This window comes from Loxodonta africana, chromosome 16 (genome assembly GCF_030014295.1).
Source record: "Loxodonta africana isolate mLoxAfr1 chromosome 16, mLoxAfr1.hap2, whole genome shotgun sequence".
In the NCBI taxonomy this organism is placed as follows: Eukaryota; Metazoa; Chordata; class Mammalia; order Proboscidea; family Elephantidae; genus Loxodonta; species Loxodonta africana.
Window position 1 is genome coordinate 70085467 of NC_087357.1, and position 27869 is coordinate 70113335.

General features: G+C 45.7%; 1 protein-coding gene and 1 long non-coding RNA gene across 2 annotated transcripts in view; one reads left to right on the top strand and one right to left on the bottom strand.

Moving 5' to 3' along the window:
• The window catches only part of PSAP (prosaposin), a 41911-nt gene extending 19272 nt beyond the window's left edge, over positions 1-22639 (bottom strand). The window contains exons 1-4 of the mRNA XM_010589207.3: positions 22508-22639; positions 3415-3548; positions 998-1072; positions 370-495 (exon numbers count right to left, since the gene is read on the bottom strand). Of these exons, the coding sequence (XP_010587509.2) occupies positions 370-495; positions 998-1072; positions 3415-3548; positions 22508-22547 (375 nt within the window). The 5' untranslated portion in view covers positions 22548-22639. The remainder of the gene's footprint in view (positions 1-369; positions 496-997; positions 1073-3414; positions 3549-22507) is intronic.
• Positions 22640-22768: 129 nt separating this feature from the next.
• On the top strand, positions 22769-24937 carry LOC135227943 (uncharacterized). The gene is made up of 2 exons (XR_010318121.1): positions 22769-23511; positions 24021-24937. It is a non-coding gene; the product is annotated as an uncharacterized LOC135227943 (long non-coding RNA).
• Positions 24938-27869: the final 2932 nt, after the last annotated feature.

Here is a 27869-nt window from a genome sequence, read left to right on the forward strand (position 1 = left end):
AAGCCCACAAGTACAGTCATTGACTGATTTGGGATAAATTCACAGAAATGAAGTTAAATGCTTCCTCAAAGGGGCAGCTAAAGATCTGAGATGAGTTATCAAACTGACATCCACATATTTACATTCCCTCAGCCACTCCACGAGTTCCCACTTCCTGACCCTCGACAACCCTGGAAAAGCATATTTTGGGTAAAAACCATTTGTCCGTCCTCTTGCCCTGGAAGAGGCAGACTTTCACCAAAGCCTCAGGCAGAGTGTTCTGCTATGCCAGGGCCATCTCAGATCTATGCTATCCCTCTAGTCTGGTCTGACACCTCCCCATAGCCCCAGAAGTGCCTTAAGCAAAGAGTCTGCTCTCCCTTCACCTACCGCTTCTCCTTTGATCATGTCCAAGATGACTGGTAAGTAGGCATCAACCATCTGCTTGCAGGAGGCAGTTAAGTTCGGGTTAGGAAGCCAGTCACAGGTCTTCTCCAAGTTCTCAAGGATCTCCTCCTGAGAGGCAAGGGTAAGAATCAGGATGGGCTGCTTTCCTGCAAGTGGGCTGAGAGGAAGTGACCCTCCATGGCTCCCAGAAACACAAGGATGGAAAACTGCCAATCCTTGGGGTAGGGGGCTAATAATTGCCCTTGGTTCCATCCCAACCATTAGGCAAAAAGCAGACATGAAAATTCAAAAGAAAGACCCTCTGATGTGCAGTCTCACAGGCACAGGGAATTGAGAGCAGAGATAACAAAAAGGACCTAGAAATTAACAGCATACAACTGGAAATCCCAATTTGCCTTGTACATTAAATAGTAGTCCAGGGGTCAGCCTGTTTACATACAGCTTGGAGCTAAGAATGATCTTCACATTTTTGAAGCGTTTTGCCTAGAATATTTACTGCCTGCACTTACCCCTGGACTTATCCATTCCTCTTTTGCACCCAAGTCACAGTCCTTCTAATAAACCCATGCACGTGACCATCACCCACACAAGTCTACGCACTACAGCTCACCTCGGTGCCGTTGTCTTTCAACATGCTGCCAGCTGCCACGATGACGTCTTTGCATATGTCACAGGGAAGGGATTTCTAAGAGGAAAGAACATGAGGGAGGGGCATTTGTATTTGCAGGATACAACTCATGCCCCACACAGATGAAATTAACTGCCTTGGCCCTTTTCATATTTTACGTAACCAGGAATATATGGATCATGGCCATGTTCTACAAGGGCCCACATTCTGACCCACCCAGGTTCCCCAGCCTAGATGAGAAGCATAGGCACCAAGGCGGGGGGGATTAGATGACGTTTACCAGAACATTCCGTGCTTCCGTAGGACAGATACTGTTCTCCTGCACCTTCGACCCCTCAATCCTTTACTGGGTGTATGTGTTGCAGATCAAACTTCCTATTTAATCCTGACAACAACCCTGAGAGCAAAGTGGCACTTAGAAAGGTGAATGGCTCAGTGTCACCAAGAGTAAACAGTGGGGGGCGCTGCAGGAGATCTCCAGCCAGAGCCTGGTGTTTACACACACTTGTGGGAGCACTGCTCACCTGTACTGTCTACCTTCTACCCCTCAGGTGGTGCTGTGTCCAAGTTAAGGCCAGACAGCCTCCCTCCAAAACTTTAGAGACATTACACCATCCATGTTCTGATAACCTGGACATCAGGGCCCCAGAGGGCCCAGAAGCCATGGAATTCTAGCCAGTTCTCCCAGCTCTTGGGCAGGGAGGCACCTATCAACACGTTCTGGATGTCAATTGACTTCTGACCCATGGATAAGGAACTAACATGGCTGGACACAATTAATAGACACCTGGGAACTTGATGACATTCAGATAAACCAACATGAACCTCTGAACCTCATCAGGCTAATACCGTGCATGGGGCCATACCAAGAGAGACTTAATCCTATCAAACAGTAAGATTCAGAGTTCTCCCTTAACACACATTAAGCCTGGAAAGAGGAAACAGTATTAAAAACAAGATCGAAAGCAAATTAGAAACCAAATCTGAAAGTAATTTTGGCCAAAGACAGCAGTTCTCCAATGAATAATTCAGAATGTTATTGTTGTTAAAAAGCACAGTATTAATTAAATAAGTGCTCTTCTTATGTATTCTTCTCTTACGGAAGGAGTACTAGTTGCCCCTGACAACTTTTAGAACCCAAGCTCCACTCAGTGAAACATGGCCTGTGCCATTCGTTGGTCAGCAGGTTAAACATGTCCCACAACGAGCCAAGAGCAACATCTGCATGTGGCCGGCACCATCAGCAATGCTGGGGCATCTCCCAGGAGGGCTCAGGAATCCTGAAGAAAGCACACTAGGTTTTTATCATCTTGGAGACAGACATGGTGATCTACTCCCATAAAGATTACAGCAGAGAAAACCCTACAGGGTTTTTCTACTCTCTCACATGAGGTCCCTACCTGTGAAAATCATCCCCACAGCAGCTAACAACAGAGTGTGTCCCGGGAGGTGTCAATGACCCCACATTAAATTGTTGCTGTTAGCTGCCATCTAGTCATCCTCCAACCCTCAGTAAACAGACCTTAACCCTTCGGAACAAAACACTGCCAAGTCCTGCACCAATGCCATGACTGGTTGTGGATTGGACTGTTGTGATCCATAGGGTTTTCACTGGCTTATTTTTGGAAGCAGATTGCCAGTCCTTTCTTCCTAGTCTTAGTCTAAAAGCTCTGCTGAAAGGTGTTCAGCCGTCATAGCAACAAGCAAGCCTCCACTGACAGAAGGGTAGTGGCTGTGCTTGAGATGCACTGACTGGGAATCGAACCTGGGTCTCCAGGATGGAAGGCAAGAATTCTACCACTGAACCACCAATGCCCACCATCCATATTAAATCAATATGCTATATTTAATATCCTGCAGATTACAAAACTCATCAGTGGTACCTTTCCGAGTTTGGCTACAGCTGGAAATAAGACTTTAAAATTATAGCTACTGAGCTCTACGGTCTGAATCAATGATTTGCCTGGGAAGATAAAAATCAAAAAGGCCTGAGCATATACAAGGGACGGAACGGAACCCGTGTGCCAATGCTTGGAATAGGCTCTGCAAACCTCTGCATCCCTTACGCAGGGTGAAGTCTCCTCTGCAGAGGCCTGAAAGGCGTCACAGAGCACGCACAGTGGCCAGCGTGGTAGGACATCATTATCTCTGCCGCCCAGAGACTGGGCGACCTTGGGGAACTGGACCTTAACCTCTCAGAGCCTCCATTTCCTCTGTGGTAAAATGGTGGCACCCATTGTCATGCCCTGCCTCCCTCACAAGGACACCACAAGGAGCCAACAAAATGGGGCGAGAGAAAGTGCTTGTGGATAGCAGTGCGTTTCATACACTCTAAAGGCATCGGGTGCAGCACAGAGGAGCCCCTGAGAAACACTGGGGGCTCTGAAGCCAGGACTCACCACTGCTGGCTTGTTCCAGACCGTCTGCAGGCAGTGCTTCAAGGCCCCACAGTCAGAGGCCGTCTTCACATCCTGGCACCACACTGCCGAGCCTTTGGTGCATTCTTTTAAGCCGAGGACCGGGCTGCCCAGAGCTAAAAGGAAAACCAACGTGAGGAGGTGGCCCACTCCCCAGCACACCAGGTCCGCCCCACTCCTTTACCCTGGGCTAAGGGTCCGGTTCACGTCTTCTCATGGTGACCCCAGGTCCAGTTCACAGGAAAACCAGCGTGAGGAGGTGGCCCACTCCCCAGCACACCAGGTCCGCCCCACTCCTTTACCCCGGGCTAAGGTTCCAGTTCACGTCTTCTCATGGTGACCCCAGGCCAGTCAGAGCGGAACTGTGCTCCCCAGCACACCAGGTCCGCCTCACTCCTTTACCCCGGGCTAAGGGTCCGGTTCACGTCTTCTCATGGTGACCCCAGGCCAGTCAGAGCGGAGCTGTGCTCCACAGCGTTTCCAGTGACTGATTTTTTAGAAGTAGATCACCAGGCCTTTCTTCTGAGGCACCTCTGGGTGAACTTGAACCTTTGACCTTTCAGTCAGCAATTGAGGACATTAACCATTTGCATCACCCAGGATTAAGGGTTAGCCATGGCATTTCAGGGGGACACCCTAGCTTGGCCCCTAACCCAGCTGTATGAAATGCTGACCACGCAGCAAGTGGCACCGCTGTCCCGGACAAAAGTTGTGTTTTCATAAGTGACGGGGCTGGAAGGGACTCATTTATCTGATGCACTTTTCTTCCTCTCAAACTGTATTTAAACAGTATCAGGGAGGAGCATCAGGCCTTTATAGATCTTTATAATCTTAAAAAGTTTCCATGAGGTGATGAAAAAAATTACAGGAGAAAAGACTGCAAGATTGAACTACAGAGATTTCAACTCCTCTAGGATGAAGAGTAGCCAGAGTTAAACCAATCTGTAGCAAAACCATGGAGATTCTTATCCTTATCAAACAGAACAATGATTCTTAAAGTTGCTCAAGCAGAAGAGCACTTGAAAACATGTAGTTGTGCTGGATAAATCTCTTTTTGCACGTAAACAAGTCTGCTAGCAGAAAACAAGACTATATATAGCCCCTCTGAGATCACAAAGTGAACACGTGTCCACTGGAAACCAAGTAAGCAAGCAGAGTTCCATCAACCACGGTGGCGAGGAAAGCCCTCAGGCAGAAACGGGATTAGGAGAAGATACAGGTAAAGGTTCAACTTCACCTGCAGCCAAAGAAATAAGAAGGTGACATATCTTGAAATTTAAATTAGCTAAAAAAAAAAAAAATTTAAGAAGTCCTAAACCAGATAGTGACAAGTTGTAGTACAAGTCACTCTTATAACCCAGCGTGACTGGAAAGAATGTCTCAAAATCACATATTTCGAAAACAAAAACAAAAATAAAAAATCCTTTCTTCATATAAACCCTTCTAGAAAAACATTTTTAGGAAACACAACAATTCAAAAGAGGTCAAACAGGATGTGGGCAAACATTTATTGTCACTTGCAATACTAAAAAACAGATGTAACCTGAATAGCCAAAACTAAACCCATTGCCACTGAGTCGACTCCAACTCCCAGGGACCCTACAGAACAGAGCAGAACTGCCCCACAGGGCTTCCAAGGGTGTCATCCTTACAGGAGCAGACTGCCATGTCTTTTCTCCCACTAGCCAAAAACCAGAGGGGAAACAATTGCCATTCTTACTGAGATACTACATAGCTATTAAATATTAAGTATCAAACAGAGAAGAAAATGGAAGTATTCAGAAGTTGTATAAAGGTCAGAATACACAAAACAAAGCAGGGCGGTGGCTGAGTTATACTTTTTTTTTTTAACTCCTAACCCTATGGCAGTTGGTTTTTTTTTTTTTTAACCCTATGCTGTGTGTATATAATTTCATATATAAACATATTTTCCAAACTGCCTTAAGCATGCCTATGTTCCTTAAAACAGGTTCATGGTATCCTCAATTTTGGAACAGAAAGTTGAAGGGAAACCCTGAGACTCCCACCTCACCTCTGACCCACCAGCCAATCAGACGGATGCAGGAGGGCTCCAGCAGCAAAGCACAGCAGGCTCACAGGAGGGGTGAACCAATTTCCCTTTGTTTTTCTTTGTGTTCATTCAAAACGGAAAAGCACTAAGCTATCACCACTTGAATTTTAAAGCATGATCAAAAAATCTACTTAGTACAGAGTTAAGTTCCTTTTAAGGGACAAGTCAGGGCATTTGGCTCCACAGCCACCTACCATTTTTGGAACCTCAAGAGTCAGGCTGTAGGTTGCTTCAGTTTGCAAGCCCAATGAACGCAACAGTGATTCTATCCATACATGAGACACACACAGGAGAGGGAAAGAAATAAAAGGCTGTCATTACTAGTTCCACGGGCTCTTCAAACAAAGACCAAGTCACAGGCCCCCAAAAAGGGGAAGTCAGACGTCACAGATTGAATTATGTCCCCCAAAAATGTGTGTATTAACTTGGTTAGGCCATGATTCCCAGTATTGTGTGGTTGTCCTCCATTTTGTGATTGTGTAATTTTATGTTAAAGAGGATTAGGGTGGGATTGTAACACCCTTGCCAGGTCACATCCCCGATCCAATATAGGGCAATTTCCCTGGGGTGTGGCCTGCACCACCTTCTCTCTCTCAAGGGATAAAACGCAAGCAAGCAGAGAGTTGGGAATCTCATTCCATCAAGAAAGCAAACCAGAGAGTGTCCTTTGGACCTGAGGTTCCTGCACTGAGATGCTCCCAAACCAAGGGAAGACTGATGACGAGGACCTTCCTCCAGAGCCAACAGAGAGACAGGGCCTTCCCCTGGAGCCAGCGCCTGAATGTGGACTTCTAGCCTACTGGGCCGTGAGAGAATAAACTTCTCTTTGTTAAAGCCATCCACTTGTGGCAATTCTCTTACAGCAGCACTGGATGACTAAGACACCAGATTACCTGCTCCCTTTCAGCACCAGAGAATGAGTTATTAATCTGCTGCACAAGTTCCGGCCTTCCTCGCCCCTTGTGGGCAAAATCACAACCATAACCAGCTCACAAACTGTGAACTGGACGCATTCCAAAAGCAGTGATTTAGACTCTGGTTTCTGTGGGAAAACGTGTGCCAGATTCAAAGCAGTACTAAGCGCCCCTGATAGCTCATCAAAGTTGTGTTAACCCATAATACAGCCAAACTATAATGGTGCCAGCCCTCAGTTCTAGGTCTAGGGGGTGAGGGGAGCGGGGGGGGGGGGGCACAAAAATTTTGTCTCTGGGAGGCCCAAGACCCGGTAGCCTCCACCATGCCCTCCCCAGCCCCAGGCCCCCAGCAATCCTGAAAAGCATCCACCAAGCTACACAGCCTGGTTTTACCACCCAGTTAGGAGGAAGGAGTCCAAATAAGGAGCAGGAAGCTAACAAAGCGAGTCTTCTGGAAAAGCTGGCAGAGAACACACACCTCTCCTGTGATACACAGGGAAGCCAGGAAGGGGATGAAATCAGGAACCAGCAGATCAGAGACAAGATGGAGGGTTTCACAAGAAAAGTGGGGCCGCGTGAACAGTCCTTTAGGCTATCCTGCCACTGCCCTGCACAAACTCTGACCTCCACTCTCCATCTTTACACGGAAGTCTTGGTCTTAGCAGGATCCCGATATTTCCTCCAACAGTCCCTCCTGGAAACTGGATACAACTGACCGCAACCTGTCAGGTGTGGGAACGCAGCTCATATCACAGCCTAAGCAACAAGCAGCTTTGTAGGTTGTTTACTCCTTCCTGAAACAGTGACCGTTTTTAGTAGTGATATTGTTGTTTTGGCCAAGCTATTCTCGACTGAAAATAATCTTGCTAACTCCTTCTATATGCGATTGGTCTCCCTCGCACTAACCCAAAACTGTCATTTCCCAACCCCAAAAGGTTAAATCCCTGTTGAATGCCGTCAAGTCAGTTCCGACTCAGAGGGACTCCACAGGACGGAGCAGAACTGCCCCGCAGGGTTTCCTGGGCTGTAAGCTTTCTGGGAGCAGGTCGCCGGATCTTTTCTCCTGCAGAGCGGCTGGTGATTTCAAACTGCTGGCCTTTCAGTTAGTAGCCTAGTGCTTAACCACTGTGCAACCAGGGCTCCTAATCACTGGCCTTCTGAACTAAAAAAAAAAATAAAAAAGAATGTGGTAGCAAGCCTCTACCTTAGAGCTAGAGGTCGTAAGGAACACCATGGTGGTGAACATGGCAGACCTATGAAGTCATCAGGTGTTCAAGCCTAAAAGAGATTCCAGGACCAGAGAAATAAAAGCCCTAACTCCGAGAAATCCAGCCCTTAGGAAGACATCATCAGCCATCTCCAAACTAAAGCCAAATTTATAGGCACATGTTATAAAATTGGTCTTTGAATGATTTCCTAAAATAAGCCGCCACGTATCAGAGCAATGTCTGCATGCCTCAGGATGGGAACTGCGAGTCTGAGGCACAGTCTGGAGAGATGCCAGGGAGCTACCTGCCTAGGGGTACATGCGCTGATTTTGAGAGCTCATCTCTGGACAGGGAAAAATGCTCATCTGTATCAGACAGCAGAGCAGAACTTTTTGGGGTCATAGGTCCATTTCCCAGAAAATGTATTTATTGACACAAGATTCTCGCACCATTTCAGGGTGCTCTCAGGCACTCCACCACGTGTATGGGATTCCCGTTGTGGATTACAACACAAAGCTCTGGAGATTAAGTGATTCTTCTCCACACAGTGGATGAACAGGTCAGATGAAGGCTCAATTATCAACTCCATGGATCCAGCCAAGTACAGAACCTAAGTACAGGAGACCCAGGTGAACAGGCACGGGCTCGCCTGGATCCCCAAGAGTACGAGGCAGACGCCTAAGTAATGGTGATGTGCTATGATGTGATAACAGAAACACAAGGTGAACCGCACCAGGGAGTGGCAGAGAATGACTGGCCTTTTCAAGATGAAATCTGAACTGGCACCTGAAAGATGAAGATGAAGATGCAAAAAACTGGCTCATGGAAAGGGGATGGGGGAATTCCTGCACATGTGCTCGAGACAGCAGCTCTATCTGGCAAAGGGGAAAGCTCTCCTTTTTAGGACAGGGTCACGTGGCAGAAGCCAGGCTGCAAAGGCAGCTAGACCTCAGGCACTGAGAAGGACCTCACCCAACACACTCATCCCCAAGCGATGGATTCATCCTGTGAGCAACATTACAGGAACCACTAGGGATTTCTGCACAGGAACAGGGCAAGCAAGCTCATGCCCACGTTGTTATGGTAGCAGTGTGGCAGACGACTTGAAAGGGAGGTGGGAGATGATCGCGATGGTTACACAACACTGTGGATGTACTCAACGCCACGGAATTGTACACTTAAAAATGGCTAGAAAGGTAAATTTTATGTTATGTATATTTCACTACGACAAAAATAAATTAAAAAATGAGGTGGGAAACGCTGGTGACGGGGAACCTAACTGGAAGGCTAATTCAAATACGCCCAAGCAAGAAATGGTGAGAGCAAGGGCTCAGAGAAGCTAACAGAAAGATTCCAAAAGAATGAGATAGAGATGGATGAATAGATGGAAGGAAGGAAGAAATAAAGGAAGGAAGGAAAAGGAAGTTAACAGGGTTAAATGTGAAGTCTTTTAGGCTGAGAGTGACAGCACAACAGCAAGAGCCGACAGCAGGACAACGAAGGTGGCCGTCAGAAGCCGCAGAGGTCTCAGCCCGCGTCAGCGGACAGAGGGCTCGGGCCACAGGATGGGCACTCTTCGTCAGCGAGACAGTGACATCCTAGGAGCACCACAGAGGTCAGGAAGGTAAGGGCGCTTCAGAGTCCCCTAGAGGACTAGAGATGTTCAACTGGAAAACAGAATGTTTCAGAGGTACACAGGGTCACACAAATAGGTGAAGGGCCACCTCCCACCCACCACATGGAAGCGTATTTGTTCTGTGTGGTTCCAGACCACAGGCCTCAGACCACTGAGTAGAGGCTATAGGGAAGCAGAACATGGGTTTAACCACCAACCCGTAACTCACTGATGTCGAGTAAATTCTGACTCATAGCAACCCAAAGGACAGAGGAGAACTGCCCCACAGGGTTTTCAGGGAGTGGCTGGGAGATTCGCACCCTGGGCTCTTATAACCACTGAGCCACCAGTGCTCCGTTCAACCACCACGGGGGTATTAAAAGGGAATGAAGTGCCTCATTAGATGAGGACCTTTCCAACGGCGGAAGCAACCAAGCAGAAACAAAATGCCCAGCCTACAAGGAATGCTGCATAACAGGAATCCCTGAAGTCGCAAACTGGACTAGAAGGCAGGCTAAAAAAAAAAAACAGGCTACCAAGTCTTAAATAAACAGGCAAATGTAATTTTCAGGATACAGATAACCAATATATAAAAATCGCCCTAAACCATGTTCTTATAAGTTATTTCTCAAAACGTGTTTCCAGCAAAGCTCTAATCTCAATTTTCATCCTCCCCATTCTGTCCCCAAATACCAACTTCCTTCTCTTAGAGCCCTGGTGCGGTACTGATTACGCACAAGGCTGCTAACCAAGAGATCGGTAGTTCAAAAGTACCAGCTGCTCATTGGAAACCCTACGGGACAATTCTCTATCCTACAGGTGCGCTAGGAGTCGGAACTGACTCGATGGCAACAGGTTTGGTTTTCTCTCTAAAGCAGTACGTTAACTCTTAAGAAAGTTCCTTGGATGTTTGCCTGACTCCCTGGAGATTTCTGATTAAATGTGTCATTAAGACAGAAATACCACTTAGCGAAAATCAAGCACTATGCTTCTTAGTTCACGGGCCTGGCAAAGCTGGTAAAGAGAGGACACTGGTAAGCTGGAATTCTAGATGTCATGACTTCAGAGCCACCAAAACCCTACAGAGAAGGGCAAGCTCCTTGGGCTACACACTTTATTAAGGAAAGGCAGGCCTCCATTTTTTGTTTTATGGCAAAGATGTCAATCATATTTTCTTAGGAAAGGGGTTGATGTTCTGTTGCCTTTTCATTCCTCAGAAGAAAACAGAAAGACACGTTCCTGAACCACTCCACATGTAGGTCGTTACACCAAAAACAGGTTGTAGTGGAATTTTACTGCACTGAGGAGGGCTGCCATGAGCTGGACCCGACAACAGCCGTGAGCTCTACGGCGGCTCTCGACTCTACACTCTGGACCCAAACACCCCGGTGAGGCAAAAGCAGGAGGTAAGGAGAGCTCACCAGAGCTGGGTGTGTTTTAGGTGCACTAACAAGAAGGAACTAAATCTCAAGGTTAGACTGAGACTTCTAAGGTAATTCACCAGCCCTCTAAGGGGTTTCAAGGAAACTCTGGTGGTGTAGTGGGTAAGTGCTATGGAGGTTAACCAAAAGGTCAGCAGTTCAAATCCACCAGGTTCTCCTTAGAAACTCTATGGGACAATTCTACTCTGTCCTATAGGGTCGCTATGAGTTGGAATCAACTCGACAGCAGTGGTTTGGTTTTAAGGGGTTTCAAAGGGTCCCTGGGTAGTACGAATGGTTTCTGCTTGACTACTAACTCAAGGTTGGCAGTTGGAACCCACCCAGAGGCACCGCGGAACAAAGACCTGACCATCTGTTTCTGTGAAGATCACAGCCAAGTCAAGAAAACCCTGAGGCAATTCTACTCTGTAACGCTTGGGGTCACCATGGAGTCAGAACTGGCTCCACGGCAAACGGTTTGATTTTTTAAACGGGTTTCAAACGTGATCCAGCGGAGGCAGGAAAAAATGAGTGGACTCCAAGACTGCTCTGCGACTTCATGACCAAATGACCTCAGGCAAATCACTGTCCCTCCGAGCTTGTTTTTTCATCTGTAAGATGACGGTGAAGCAAGCCACCCATGTCACTAGATTGCTGTGAGAATCAAGAAGAATAAGTACGTATAAACCCTCTGAAGCGCCAGGGTGCTCGGCCACTATGCCCTTGCCATTCTCGCTCTGGTCTCTAATTTATTCACGTATCTCAACTCCCCTACCAACCTGGCTTTGAAATCAGACATCCAGGGTTCAGATCCTGGCTCCACCACTTCTAATCATGTGTCCTACAGACACTGGTCTTCGAATCTGCAAAATGGGCCTATCACTAGTACCTACTCGAAAGGGTTTATAAAAATTAGATATGTGTAAAACGCAAACAGCACAGTTACCAAAGTAATGACACACTGTAAAAGCTCAGTAAACGCCACTGTTACCTCAGTGGCAACAGCAGCAGGCTCTTCCTCTGAGCCACCCTCTTGCCCAGGCGCTCCCCAACAGCTGCATCAAGGCTGTTCTTTTACTGACTCTACATTTAATCAGGTAATTAACTGGCAGCCCAAAGACCTGGAGAGCAGCATTACACCAACCTCAAATTTCCAGTGACTGAATTAGAAACCCTGGAGTAGCAAGTGGAGAGTGAAACATAGACCAATGTAATGCACCCAGGGAGTTTATACTGTCTCCAGGTGCTAAGCAAGTTAGTTCTACAGAAGCAAGGATGAGACATGTCCCAGAGGGCACTACCGTCACAGGGAAACGCCCTCAGCATTTCATGTAACTGGTGCTACAGGTTGATTCTACTGCAAGAATGCAAATCCCAATGAAGTGGTCAGTGTTCAAAATGTTTTTGAAATCCACCTTTCTGAAGGGCCTCCCCAGAACGTCATTGCTTCAAAACCTCTCCTTTTCTGGAAAGGCAAGGTGGTAATAGAGGAACGGGATTACCACCCTGAGTTGGCAGACAGAGCTGGATTAAAAACCCTGCTCTGCCACTTACTAGCCCCACAATCTGGACAACTTACTTAGGCCACAATTACTTGCAAGTTATGGAAAGTCGTAGTGCCCCTTCATCAGGAGTTCTATGAGGAATAAGTGAGAAAGCACTTAGAAGTGACTGGTCCCTAGGAAGCGCTTGGTTAAATGTACAACTAATTGCTAATGGTCGACTTGAAGAAGGTGTTCACATTTTAATTTTTATATTACACCACTGTTTTTTTTCCTGTTACCTTGGCGATCAGAAAAATAATTAAACCCAACAACCTGTCTGGAGAACAATCATCACCCAATACAGCAGACATCATAAATTGCTCCCCTATATCCAATTCTCTCCTTCTCCCGTAAGAATACAACTACAGATTTTCAGCTAAGCACGTGGCTGCCAAGATTAAAGACTACATTTTCTAGTCTCCCCTGCAGTAGGGTCTAACAACGAAACCAAGTTCTGGCCAATGGGATATAAGTAGAGGTCATCGCATCTTCCATTAAAGACAGGTGTGATGGCTTGAACTTTAGCAGCCACCTTGGACCATGAAGAAAAGGGTCAGACGTCAAACGATGCAAACATAGAGTTGGAAGAGCCTGGGTCCCTGAGTTCTTCAGAGAAGACTGCTGGCTCCTGATTTTCCCGTGATGAGCAGAAACATTTCTGTTTTACTTAAGCTGCTGTTATTCTAGATCTCTGCTGTTTGCAGCCGAACCTAAGCCTAGCTAATACACTAGCTTAATCAACTACTTCATTCAACAGACGGTAGTCTCCAAATGACTTTGCACCTTCACTAAGGCTTACCTCCATTGAGGATATCTAAAAGCCCATGTACAAAGTAATTACTAAAGATTTTCAAAAACATAATCTCAGAAGGAAGGGGATACTCTTTCCTAGAACGTATACTTTATGCTCTATTTGTTACAACAGTCTTATTATTTTAACCACACAACACGTGTTTCCTTTTAAATATTTTAGGTAACATGCTAAATACCCTTCAAGCCTAGCTACAAATGAAGAAAAAAAAAAAGACAGCAAAATGCATGCAGCCTCCCAGGGCGGACAATCAGAGCAGACATTCCACAAGGCAGTGCATCTGCTGCCTGGGTAACGCATCGCCATGGCAACGGGCAGGTTGCTAGGAAACCAAGAGAGGTTAACCCCGGGAGGGGCAGCATCTACCTCAGGTCTCCCGCATTCAGGCGTTTCTCAGAGGAATTCATGCACTTAGATCCCTCAAGAGCAGGAGGTAATACACAACGCTCCACACAACTACTCCATCAGCTAGATGGCATCACAAGTAACATATCCTATGGCAGAGGGCACTCGTCTCTACAGAATCCTGCCTCCGGAAAACATTCTGCACAGCAGAAAGCCCCGCCCATCTAACCACTCAAAACCGCCTCCACCTGGAGGAAACAAGTCAGTCCAAATATTCCTCTGATGGCGAAAGAACTCAGTGGCAATGAAGCTCTGAAGCTCTCCAGGCTGACATCCCATCACCTCTGGCCCCAATACACTTACTTAAGACAAAGGTTCTTTCTTCCCTGCTTCTTCCCCACTACTGTCTCGGTTTTTCATTTTCTTCACAAGCCAAATCATTCAAGGGCAAGAAACCTATCTACACAGAGAAGGCAAAAGGTCCTTAGGTTTGCCTTACCTTCTCAACGAAGGCTGAGAGATTACGGGACAAGGATGCAATCTCTTAAGACTGTGTAAGAGGGGTGCAACTGAGCTTAATTAAGGGAAGTGAAATTCTTAACTCATTCATTCGAGAGCACTCCAGTCCAACGAAAACTCTGCTAACAAAGGTCTTCTTCCAAAGCCTCAACGTTACCGGGTGATGATCAGAGATGAACTTAAAATGTCTGCGATTATGCCACAGCACCTGACCGTGAAAAAGTGAACCCTGGTCAGGTGAACAGAACAGGCAGGGGTCAGAGACAGCATTTGGATGATCCTAGCCCTGCTGGTGCAACAGTTAAGTGCTTGGCTACTAACTGAAAGGTCAGCAGTTCAAACCCACCCAGCGGCTCTGCAAGAGTCTAGGAAACCCTTTCAGGCAGTTCTACTCTGCCCCATAAGGTCACTACGAGTCGAAATCGACTCGATGGCACTGGGTTTTTCTGGGTTTAAGTATCGCAAGATACAACCCACACGAACAATAGCTCTTTGGGATCCTCAATAACCTGTAAGAGTGTATACGGGTCCTGAAACCAAAAAGCTTGAGCACCACTGGCCTAAACATTTAGGAACACTCAACTTTTGGAACCAAAAGTGGAGAAAAACTTCCTCAAACTGTAGCTGGTTCCCGTTTCATAATTACTTCAAATCAGAGCCACGAGGGGCATCTAAGTCTCCCTTCCCTCCCATCTACATAAAATCTTCCCTACCTGGTTTGCAGCGTCCTCTAACCTGGGCACAAACTATCACAAAGGTAAGCGGTAAGCACTTCGCATGCACCCAAAGTCACTCCTGACTTGTCAACTCCTAAAACCAATTTCTCAAAATTAATTTCAATAAATAAAGTTTTCCTTAATCATGATAAAGACTTGGCCCTATTAACATTTAAGTTTCATGCACACCAACTTATCAACACTTCCCTGAGTTGAAGCCTACATTGCTACACCTCAAGGAGCCCTGGTGACGCAGTGGGTGAAGTGATTGACTGCTAAGTGAAAGGTCGACGATTTGAAACCAACAACAGCTCCGTGGGAGAAAGATCCGGCAGTCTGCTTCTGCAGAGGCTTACAGCCTTGGAAACCCTAGCGGGTCGTTATGAGTCGGAATCGACTCGATGGCAACGGGTTTGGCTGTTATGTAGGACGCCAGGTAGTAGCAAGTGTTACGAAGAAAAGCAAAGCCAAGTTCAAAGGAGAAGCAAGACCTGGGCAAGGTGGAGCAGTCAGGGAGTTCTGAACAGCACCATCTGAGCAGAGCCCTGAATGAACAGACGGTGCGAGCCACATAGATGTGGATTAATTTCCTGGTGAGGAAGAGGGTCCAGAAAGACTACTGAGTGCACAAAGGCTCTGAGCAACAAAGGACCAGGTGGTGGGACAGCAGTCCTGAGGGAAGAGAGAAGAGCTGTGACAGCAGCCGGGGCCAGACAGTGAGCAATCTTGCAAAATAAACCTTCGGGTTTCACCCTAGTGTGGTAGGGCACCACATGGCCCTCTGGTACCAATGCCTGGAGAAGAGACCTACAGGTGCAGGGCAGTGAGCCATCACAGCTGCGAAAGGGCTGTTCTCACTGTGGTAAGTGAAGTCACTGCTATAAGACAAATACCACGAGTGCTGGGTGGCTTTAAAGACATTTATTTTTTCACAGTTCAGTAGGCTGGAAGACTGAACTCAGGGTATGGCTCTAGGGAGAGATCCTTCTCTTCGTGGATTTCAGCTTCTGTTGACGTTAGTTGCCATGGTGTGGGTTCCAACTCATGGTGACTCCCAGTGTAGCTGGCCATCCTTGGAGTTCCTGGTTTTGCAGATTCATCTCTGTAGACATTTATGTCCAATCTGCTCTTTTTATAATTCAGAAGTGATCAGGTTTAGGACACCCCCTACACTGATATGATCTCATTTAACATAACAAACCAAACCTATTTCCAAACAGGATTACATCCACAGGTCCAGGGGTTAGGATTCCAACACATATTTTTGGAGAACACAATTTAATCTATAACAGGCCAAAAGAACTTTCTAGAGTATTCCTTCAATCTTCTCCAGAAAGTTTCCTCTAATGCAAATAATTTCTTTTTAAAAGCAGTTATTTATCTAAACATGGCTAGAATTCAATTTTAAAATTCAGAAATGTCACTAAAATTCATCTCACTTTTTCTGAGGCATAGATGTCCATCAATAGGAGTTAACCAAAATTGATAGCTACATCTGGACAATGCAATACTCTGCAGCTATTTTTTTAACTAGCTGGGAGAAGGGAGAAACTTAAGGGACATGAGGACTAAACGCAATGTGGTAGGCAGCCAGGATTGGATCCTGGAACAGGAAAACTGGTAAAACTCAAATAAAGTTTGCATTTTAATTAAAAAGTACTACACGGGTGTTAACACTCTTAGTTTAGACAAATGCACAGTGTTTATTTAAGATGTTCCCGGTAGAGGAAGCTGGGTAAAAGGTATACAAGAACTCTGTACTACTTTTAATGTTTCTGTAAATCTAAAATTATTTTAAAAAGTTAAAAACAATAAGGTAGATCTATTTGTACTAGCATAGAATGATCTCCAAGAAATAAGAAAATAAGAGAAATGTAGATGAAAATCCCTGCTTTACTCCCATCAAACTGGCAAAACTTAAAGGTTTCACAGCATCCACGTTAATGAGCCTGTACAGCAGCCAGAAGCTGTATATACTGAGGGATACAAAATGCCAAAGTCACTTTGGAGAGCAGTTCAGCGATTTCCAGTTAGGTTGAAAATACTTATATGCCACAGCTCAGCCCTTCTGTTCCTAGGTACATCCTCTAGAGAAATTTTTGTCCATATACACAGGGAGACGAATACAAGGTAGTTTATAGCAACAGTTTGTGACAGGAAAACAAAAACAAAAAAACTGGAAATAATCCAAATGTCTAGCAAGAGAATGGTGAGTAGGTATGATACATATGAAATACTATACTGTAGTAAAGGAACCCTGGTGGTGGTAAAGAACTCAGCTGCTAACTGAAAGGTCAGCAGTTGGAACCCACCAGTTCTGCCTGGTGATCTGCCTAGGGAACCCTATGGAGCAGCTCTACCTGTCCTACAGGGTCACTATGAGTCGGAATCAAGGCACACAACAAATATTGTGGTGCAAACAAATGAAACAGAGGTGCGTATTAATCAACATGGCTGAACCTCACTAGCAAAAACAAACTAACCCAAGAATACATACAATATCTGTAAAATGTTTAAAATATGCAAAACAATACTACATATTTTATAAAGACCTCACAAGGCAATGATGAGCAACAAGTCCAGAGAGGTGGTTATCTATGAAGGAAGGTAGGCTGTTTGACTCTATAGCTTAATCTGGGTGCTGTATATATGGTGGTTCGTTATAATTACTCTTCCACCTTTCTGGATGTCTAAAAGGAGCCAGGAGCAGACCAGTCAGTATAATATCCTACCATCTGTGTTAAAAAGGGAACAGGGAACTCACACACACTGCCTGTAGAAGTTGCTGGAGAGTTCTAGAGAGACTGGTGACAGGTTGGGGAAAGCCTGGAGGACAGGAAGAGGAGGAAGACATACTTTTTTGCTCTAAACGCGATTATGCTGATTGAAATGTTTACTGCGTGCAGCTATTGTCTATGCTATAAATAAGTTCATCTTGGTTTGGAGATGGGGAAACCAAACTGCCGGGCTTAGACATGCTCAGGCCAGGTCCCATGGTTAGTGACACCTTGGTGATAGAGTATTCAGGTTACCAGAAACCAGCCCCAATGTGCTGGGCTGCTCTGCTAACAGGATTGACCTAGTACCTAAACCTAGTTTTGCTCCCAGGAGTATGAATCCACGACTCCCTCCAAACTGTCGTCTACCTAACCCAGCTTGTATTCCTGACCCAACAATTATGTCCAGCATATATATTTATAGTAAGTCTATTTAATTTGTTCATTAAACCTACAATGTTCTTTGAGATGAAAACTGACCAGGGGAAATCACAAAATCAAGGGCAGAGAAGGGTCACTGTGCTAGCTGGTCAAGAATACTAACGAACACGACAATTTTGTTAGTGGTATAGCAGCAAAACACTTCAGGGTGCTTACTACCCAAGCCCTTTCACATATTAACTTCTTTATTAAAGCCTCACAGCAACCCAATGAAATAGGAACGATTATTAATCTCATTTTACGGATGAGGAAACAGAGACACAGGAGTTTAAGCAACTTGCCCAAGGCCATACAGCTAGTGTCAGAAATGAGATAAAGTTAAGCTTCTATTCCCAAGTATCATCTCTGCTCCCGCATAAACAATTACAGATTCCACAAGAAAACATGGAGTTTGGACTTTTTTTTTTCAGTGCTCAGGTCATAATTACCCAAGGCCATCATTCAGATTATTCTTTGGAACTTCAAGGAATAAAAAAGCAATTAGTACTTTTTCAACAGCCAAGTTCTTCACCCTAACCACTATATTGTTATTGTTTAAAAAAGGGGGGGGGGCAATGTAATTAATATTCTGTACTGATAATTTAAAGTCTAGACCCTCCTTCTTGGCAGCAGAACCAAATAGGAGCCAGACAGCAAGGTTTAGAGCCTAGAGAGCCCATGATAGAAGCCTGCTTCAAAAAGCTGCCATGCACTTTGGCCTCGGCCTTGAGAGCATCCCAAACCTCACTCACTAGGTGCTTTCCCCAGTAAAGGACAACCTTCCTCTTTCAGGTTCCTTCAAGGCCCAGCAGCTGCCTGGGTGTTCCAGTTTCACACTCCAAGAAAAAGGAGGTGCACGTTCTCCTTCCTTCCCCCAATACAGAAATGTCCACACCTCTCAACCCAACACCCACGCAGCTATTCAATACCAATTGTCAAGTGCAATTAAAGCGCTTGCCAAATTACTGACTGGCTGATACAAATAAACCCTTCATGAATTACACTTATTTTCACAGAACAAAATTGGTTTGCTAAACTGGATTTAACCAAAATTCCTGGCTGGTGAGAGACTTGTTATTAAACAGGCTAGGCCATAAAACTACATGTTTCCCATTAAAAAAAAAAAAAAAAACTATCAATTACATATTTGTACATAATACCTTCTGGCTCTCCCTAGAGAACCTACCTGGCTCAGGGCTGGGCAAACACCACTCTGTTGGTTAACCTCTCCACAAATAACAGCAATAAGGGACACTAAGCTACACCACGTGCTTTTTCACATAATAACTCATTAACACTGGACTCACCTTTTCTACCTGAGGAACCGCCCATGAATTGGGTGTCTGATTCCATTTATACAGAGTTCAAAACCAGCAGAACTAATCTATGGTGTTAGAAGTTAACAAAGTGCTTTCCTCTGGGGCAAATGAGACAAGGTAGTCAATGGGGAGGGATAAGGGGGCGTCTGGGTGCTGGTGACCTTGGGGGCTAGTGACATAGGTATCACTCTGTGATAATCCATTAAGTTGGATGCTTAAAATCTGCATGGTTTTCTGTATGTAAATTATTGCTCACTAAGTTTACTTTTTTTAATTAAGAGGTGTGTCTTTATGGAAGAGTGTGGGAAGAGCGACCACTGTCAGGAGCCTGGCTTCCCCACTAAATAGCCTATGATTCCGGAAAGTCACCTTGGAAGGCCTCAGCGTCTTCCTCCTTTAAAGAGGCAGAATTAGCTGCTCTCCAGTTCTCATTATGTCATGACTTCACTGTCTTTTTCAGGTAGAGAAAAGGGAGAGGATGACTGGATGGGTAGAAAAATACATGTAGTCCCCAACTTACAATGTATTCGAGTTACACAAACAGCATTTACGATAGTCTTTTTTTCCCCCCACATCTTAATTGTTAGTAATATGTTCTACATACAATGTTGCAGCTTGTAATTTGCTGATGTTATTTATCATTCTCAGACGTTAAATGTTATGACTTATAAAGATACTGGTAAAAAAGGCAATAACAATAAAAAAAAAAAAAAGAGGTTCGACTTACTCAGAACCGACCTACCACAGAGTCATCAGAACGGAACCCTGTCATAAGTCGGAGACTACCTGTAACTCAGAAGAAGGTCTATCTACCACCAGGACACCCCTACAACATGAAACGGTAAAGCAGATTCAGGATGACGCTCCTGGTACCAGAGGAGGGCCAAGTTAAGCTGGCAGGTTCTACAGCCTCCCAGGAGCAAACTCGGACATCGATGTTATTAGCATCTTCGTTAGCAACAGACACAGCATGGACGTTACTAGGAACTTTACGACTAATGCTTCCAAAGAGCCACAATGTGGCCAAAGCTGTCAAGGCAAGTGAGCATTCATACACTGTAATCAGCATACCCGTGCAGTAACCCTAAAGGCCCGATGAGAAGGTCAGACCGAGGCCATTGCAATGGACTCCCATTTACTCAGGTGTCTAGTCAAGAGGTCTCCTGGTTAACCAAACACTCTGGTTAGTTAGCACTGCTCCTGTATATACCAGAGGTGAGCTGCACATTTCAAAAAAACAAAAAACACTTAGTCCTTCTTTGAGTGATTCAGAACTGTCTTGTGAGGAGTGACTCACTACCAACATGAACAATTGTTTGACACTGTTTAAAAAAAAAACTGTTCTGAATCAGTATAGAAAATTCAGAGACACATTCATTTACCATACAGACTGTGGAATAAGAAGCAGGAGCAACTGCAGCCAAAAATCTGTCTCCTTCAGTACTACAAAACCTAAAGTCATCTTCCTCTCCAAGCACAGCACCTTTCATAATCTACAAGTATAAAAAAGTCTGGACCCCTCAGTTTGAGAAAGTCAAGACATTCTTGGGAGTTACTAAAAGCTAACAGGAGAAAACATTTCTTCAATCCACTCAGTTGCATAATACCTTATTTTTTTTGTTTTCCATCAACTGTCATCCACCTTCTGTTACTGTTTATTAAAAATTGGGCGACTGCATGATAGTTAGAAGTTAGCACCTATGTGACCTAGCTGGAGCTGGGCTCTCAAGGGCTCACAAGAACACATTAACAGGGCCCTACATCTTTCAGGGAACCTTTCAGGTAATCCAATCAGTCAGAACACTGATGACTTTCCACTCTTATCTTCTTCTATTAGCATTTAGTGAACAGTAAATTTGTTGGACTAGTGAAGACCCTCCAGACTGTCCTTACTGAAACCCATTAACAGTGATTGTTAAGAAAGACAATTCAAAAGGTAGGATCAGTGAGATGTGGCCAATCTGTGAAAAAGCAAAGCTTTTGATGATTTTGTCCATTTGTAATGCTAATATATACTGATGACTCTTGACATTCCTTGGCCTGGGGCAGACATGCTTATGGCAGCATGCTTGTTTTCCCACTTTTGACTGTGCTGTAATATTTCCTTGGATTCAGGCAGACGTTAGCTGTGGCACATGCTTGTCCGCTTCCTACTTTTGCCCTTTTGAATATATGCCAAATAAAACTTTCTTTTTGCTTTAAAAAAAAAAAATTAGAAGAAGAAGAGGTTAGTCCCTAAGCTACATACTGTTAACTAGGAAATCTGGTCCTGAGCAATTCAGGTTCCAGAAGCTAGAGAGGATCAGGTTTTACTTCTCCTCCGTGGGGTACAGATCAAAGACCCAGAAACTATTATATGAAAACACCCACACTTGGGGTCCTCTCCATATAGAAATTAAAAACCTGGCTCCACGACTATCAAACCACGGAATTGCTGTAATTACTCAGCCTCCTTCCTTTCACATTACCTTGATTATTTAAAGGAGGAAGATGCGAGGAGGGCAAGGGTCAGACAAAAGTAAGAAGGGTCACGATGACACTGAAGAATTAGTCAAAAGGAGGTCAGAGGTAGGCACTGCAGCGGGTTCCCAAAGGTTGCCCTCTTAACCTGCAATGGTTTTCACAACCATCAGTTCGATTTCAGGACAATAACAGGTATAAGAATACTCCCTGGGCACGTCAAGTTCTCAGGTACTTATGTTTTCCTGCAAACAAAGGCCACTGTGGAAATGAGCCAATGGCTGTTCAAGACATTTTAAAGGAGATGAAATGGGGACTCCATTACAAAATAATCAGACCATAAAACCCCATACCACCTTCGAGATGTAGGATCAAGAGTAAACACGTAAGAGATGATATACTAACGTGCTTCCTGCAACTTCAATACCTTTAAAGACCGGGGCAACAAGCCAAAAGCCCATGTCCCGTCCTGCAAGACAGAGCTGAAGAAATATGCTGAGTGAGGAAGCCCAGGTTCCACTCCATCTTGGTCACGTGCATCCGGGAGGCACAACAAAACTGCCGGACGGGTCACCCTCCGTGACCCACCCTAAGAGGCGCAAGGGCAGCCTGAACAAGGTCCCGGCGGCCCCAGCAGCGCTGGCACCACCCTAGCTCCTGAGAGACGCCACCTCCCCGGCCCTGCTCGCCTCGCCCACTCGCCCCCGCCCCAGCTCAGGAGGGGCCGCGGGTAGGCTCCCGCAGCCGGACTTCCAGCCATCTCCGCAGCCCCCTCGGCCGCCCCAGCGGGCACCGGCCTGGCACACGCGCCTGCGCACTGCGCGTCCCCGCGAACCCGGTAAAGGCGGCCGGCCTGAAGGGCGAGACCCGGCACGGTCCGCTCCGGGACGGGGTACCCTTTCCCCTTTCCCCAAGCTGGGGGTCCCAGGGCTTACCCACGCCCAGGAGGCTGGCCAGGACCAAAAGCGCGTACATAGCGCTGTCTGAAGCCGCAGTCTGCAATGCAGAACGTCAGGTGATCCTCCGCCGATATAAACCCGCCCCGCCCCAGAGCCGCTCACTGCGCAAGCGCAAACCCCGCCCCGGCCGGGCCTGCCCGGACTCGGGCGCCCTGACTCAGCTCCGCTCAGTGCGCCTGCGCGAAGGGATGCGTGCGCCAAGGGTCGTGGGGGGCGGGGGGCGAGGGTCTGGGGAGAACAGGTAGAGGAGGGGGCGAGAGAGGTTGTAAGAAATGTTGTTAATAAATGTTAGGGATTATGTATGTAAAATATCTTTTAAGCCTCACGTTTTTTCTATGCTGTGCCATTTTCTGTTATTAATATCATTTTACAGGTGAGAATCAATACCGATCACTGTTAACGACTTATCCAAGGTCTCACAGTAAGGATTCAAGCTCACCACTTGACCAGCACTGTCTCCTAAATCATATTTATGGTACTGACCTGCCTGAGGTCAGCGTGTAGCTGCATTATGTGCCCTGCTTTTCCCCTTTAACATTTCATATAGGTAATCACCCGGGCGGTGTACTGGCTACGGCAGTTCAAATCCACCAGGCGCTCCTTGGAAACTCTATGGGGCAGTTCTACTCTGTCCTATAGGGTCGCTATGAGTCGGAATCGATTCAATGGCAGTGGCTTTGCTTTTTTGTTTATACGAAATCACCTCTCTCTATGACCCATAAACGGGGTTTTTCAATATTACATACAATCTCTCCCAAGGTTCCATTGTGGTTTCTCCAACCATTCCGTGGAGTTGGAGAGAGTGAAGGAAAGGCACTGAGGAGTAAGATGGGAGAGAATAGAACGTGACTCAGCCATTGCAGAAGGGAGGCCGAAATCAAAGCCTGAATTTGAGAAGCTGGGATCAAAATCTGCCTGGGATCCTAAGGGAGAAGGAAGCGGCCCCACCCTGCCCAGCTCAAGCTGATACTGGAATCAGGGTATGCTTTGTGCCTGTCCAAGCTTGGTAGGGAAAAGAAGGATGAGTTCCCCCCACCCACTTCAGGGACAAGTACCTCCCAACCCCAAGGGAAGAGAATCAGCCCGTTAGAGCAGGCCCTGAGACATCATCTAGTCCCGTTCCATCATGGCATCAATGGGGAGACTGAGGCCTGAAGAGGGGAGGGCTTTTGTTCAAGGTCACACAGTAGATTGGGAAAGAACCTGACCTGAAACCAGATCCCCCGACCCAGGAGGGGCAAACCAGGGCTCCCTCAACTGCCTACTATCTGCAATCCTCTCTCTTAGAAACAACCCGCAGAAGAGAGGACAGATAGCTTTTGGTTCTCCATCCCTGTCACCACCCCCACACTATGGCTCTTACTTCCCCCTGGGGAACTGGATGGGGAAGTGTACACCACAGTGGGGAAGCCCCTGAATCAGTGTGGGTTGGGAAAGGGACAAGATTTGGTCTAATCCAGATCCTCACATGTTGCCCCCTCCTCCCCAGGCCAGATGGAGACAGTGCACCTGCTCCACCCGCAGGCTTCCCAAGGCACAAGCATGGGGCAGACCAGCCCAACAGCCAGTTAAACAGGGAGGGTTCTGAGATAAACCTTCCTCCCCCAGCTCCTTGCCAAGGGTGGGAGCGAAAACCCCTGGTGTCATACACAAAGGTAACAAGTCTCCAAGGCAAAAAGAAGCTTAGAGACCTTCAGATCATACCCAGAAAACCAAGTATACCGGAGTTACTGAAATCTCAAAGCTAGTTAATGAGAAACCTTGAACTTGAACTCTTTTATAATGCCCCCCTTTCAGAACTTGAACTAACTCTTTTAAAATACTCTTTCATAACAAGAGGAATGTGTCATGTTTATAAGGTGAACTTTTGATGCCTTAATTTCCTCTCCTGTAATGCAACAGTAATATGGTAGTTCATCTTACTCCTTCTGAATCTTAAAAGGGCAGAATTTTAATAAAGAATATAAAAGCAGTAAGTGGATTATTATAATTTTTTGCCAAGTCAGTGGATGCTTAAATCCTCTTAAAATACCTTCTTAGCCATCTAGGCAACAAGAGTTATGAAGCTATTCTTACCCTTTGACCCTATAATATCACTCCTGGTTATATACCCACCAGAGAAATAACCCAGAAGCTAAGAAGTATTTTATCCCAAGTGTTCACAGAGGGCCATTTATAACAGTGGAAACTGGAAAGATCCCAAATGCTGAACGCGATGGAATGACTAAGGAGCAGGCAGGACAAACAATAGTACTCAACACAGCTTTGAAGCATGGGGCCTAAGCAGCACTCACCAGTGTTCAGGAGGGGTCATCGTAAAGACCCACCCCTAAGAGCTGCCTGGGTTCCCCTGAGAGGGGAACAGGTTCCATGATCTATGGCCAGGACAAGGACCCAATGCCCCACTTCTAGTTCTAACCCTGCCACTGACTTCCCACAGGGGACTGCAGAGTGAGTGAGGGGGCTTCAAGGTCCTTGTGTGGGGCAGCACCACACAAAAGGGAATGGATGCCCTGGGAGAGCAGGGCCTCCCCACCAGGCCTCTCTCAGAAGTGGTGGGATTTTCACTGCGGAGAGGAACAGGGAGTTGCAGATGGGGAGAGTCTAGTGACTTCAGGTTAACTCCTCTCTGTATTATTTTACTCATCAAAATGTCCACGCCACTTTATAATTTTTTAAGAAAAAATTTTTTTTTAATTTTAAGGAAGATTTTAAAGAGGAAAAAAATTCCCTCCATCTCACCCTCCTGTGGGCTCCATTCTTCAGGGGACTGAAAAGATACTTTTCCTCAGGACTAGGATCCACCCTGGAAACCCTGGCAGGGTTGGGGACAGCTTTCCAGTTCTGGGTCTCAGTTCCACAGGAGGCTCTACTTTTCGTCCACAGGATCTCTTTAGACCTCCTCCTGCTAGCACATTTTAATAAATTTCCTTTTGGTCCCAGAGGGCTTTTATCTGTTTCTGTTTCTACAATCAAAAGAATCCTGAGGTAACTGTGCCCTCCACTATGAAGGCCCAGCCCCACCTCGCTTCCCGCTAGGCCCCAAAACTTGCTCTGGCTTCCCAAACAACCCCACCACTATGTCTCAAACACTTTTCTTTCCCATCTGCTCAGACTCCCTCTCGGAGACCCTCAGACAACCATCAAGTAAGTCTCAGGCTTTCCCAAGATCCCCTTTCCCCCTCAGACTTGGGTTACCCCACCCACCAATCCCTAGGCTTAAGCAGACCAGAAGTCTGATTTTTCCTCTTCTACCCCTACCTTGGAGCCCTGGTGGTACACTGGTTAAGAGCTATGGCTGCTAGCCAAAAGGTAGGCAGTTCGAATCCACCAGCCGCTCCTTGGAAACCCTTTGGGGCAGTTCTACTCTGACCTTTAGGGTTGCTATGAGTCAGAATCAACTTGACGGCAACGGGTTATGTGTAGTAGAGTCAAAGGAGCCCTAGTGGCACACTGGTTAAAGTGATCTGCTGCTAACTGAAAGATCAGTGGTTCTAACCCACCAGCTGCTCTGTAGGAGAAAGATGTGGCAGTCTACCTGTAAAGATTTACAGCCTTGGACACTGGATAAGTAAAGCAGTATTGAAGACGAATAGAGTAGGAGGCCTCGCACTACCTGACCTCAGAACCTATTATGCAGCTATGGTAGTCAAAACACCCTGGTACTGGTACAACGACAGACAGATTGACCAACGCAACAAAATAAAAAATCCAGATATAAAAATCCATCCATCTATGATCAATTTCCAAACCACTGAGGATCTTGGCCCAGTCAAGTTGACACACAACCTTAACCATCACAGAATTTTTATTGGGATCGAGTTCAATCTACGGATCACTTTGGGTATTATTGATTTAAGTTTTTCAATTCATGAACATGGAACATCTTTCCATTAGTTTAAGTCTTTAATATCTTTCAGCAGTGTTTTTTTTGGTTGTTTGTTTTTTGTGTCCCCCCAAAATATGTGTTGTAAATGCTAACCCCTGTATCTGTGGTTATAATCCCATTTGGGAATGGGTTTTTTTCTTTCTTTTTTTAATTGTACTTTAGATGAAGATTTACAGAGCAAATTAGTTTCTCATTAAACAATTAATACACATATCGTTTTGTGACGTTCATTGCCAACCCCATGATATGTCACACTCTCCCTTTCTAGACCTTGAGTTCCCCATTACCAGCTTTCCTGTCCCTCCTGTCCTCTAGTCCTTGCCCCTGGGCTGGCATGTCCTTTTAGCCTCATTTTATTTTATGGGCCTGTCTAATCTTTGGCTGAAGGGTGAATCTCAGGAGTGACTTCAGTGCTGAATCAAAAGGGTGTCCAGGGGCCTTGCTCTTGGGGGCTTTTCCAGCCTCTGTCAGACTAGTAAGGCTGGTCTTTTGTGTGTGTGTGTGTGTGTGTGTGTGTGTGTGTGTGTGTGAGCTAGAATTTTGTCCAACTTCTCCATCTCTGCCTGGAAACCTCTACTGTGATACCTGTCAGAATAGTGGGAGGTGGTAGCCAGGCACCATCTAGTTATATTGGACTTAGTCTGGTGGAGGCTGTGGTACTTGGCCATTCATCCTTTGGACTAATCTTTCCCTTGTGTCTTTGGTTTTCCCTTTCATTGCATAAGTCCTTCACATGCCTGGTTAAATTTATTCTTAAGTATTTTATTCTCTTAAATGCTGCTGTATGAATGATTACCTCCTGATCTACGTACAGGTTCCGCATAAGCACAATGGAGTGTTCTGGAATTTCCATTCTTTACAATGCTACGTATAATTTGTTATGATCTACATGGTCGAATTAACTGAGTTTCATTGGCTACGCAAAGGCATTTGACTGTGTAGTCATAACAAATTATATGTTCTTGGGTGGGGTGATTAGAATTCAGAGAGTATGACTCCTTCAAACTCTTTTTTTTAATGTATAAAATGTTTATTTTAAATTTATTTCAGGGTTTTTTTAAATCACATTCATCATTCAGAGGCTCATCTAATAACTCATTTTACATTTTATTTTATTTTTTTATTGTGCGTTAGGTGAAAGTTTACAGAGCAAAGTAGATTCCCATTTGATAGTTTATACGTACAGTGTTTCATGGCCTTGGTTTCATTCCCCACAATGTGTCAGCACTCTGCCCATTTCCGTCCTGGTTTCCTGTAATCCTTTTGTCCGGATTTTCTACTCCTTTCTGCCTTCTCATCTTTGCTTTTGGGCAAATATTGCCCTTTCAATCCTGTGTAATTGATTGGTCTGAGAAGCAGTCTCCTCTCCAGTGTTTTTTATTTTGTGGGCTTGTCAGTTGTTTGGCTAGAAGGTGGTCTCCGGGAATGGCTTCAGTTCCAGATCAGAAA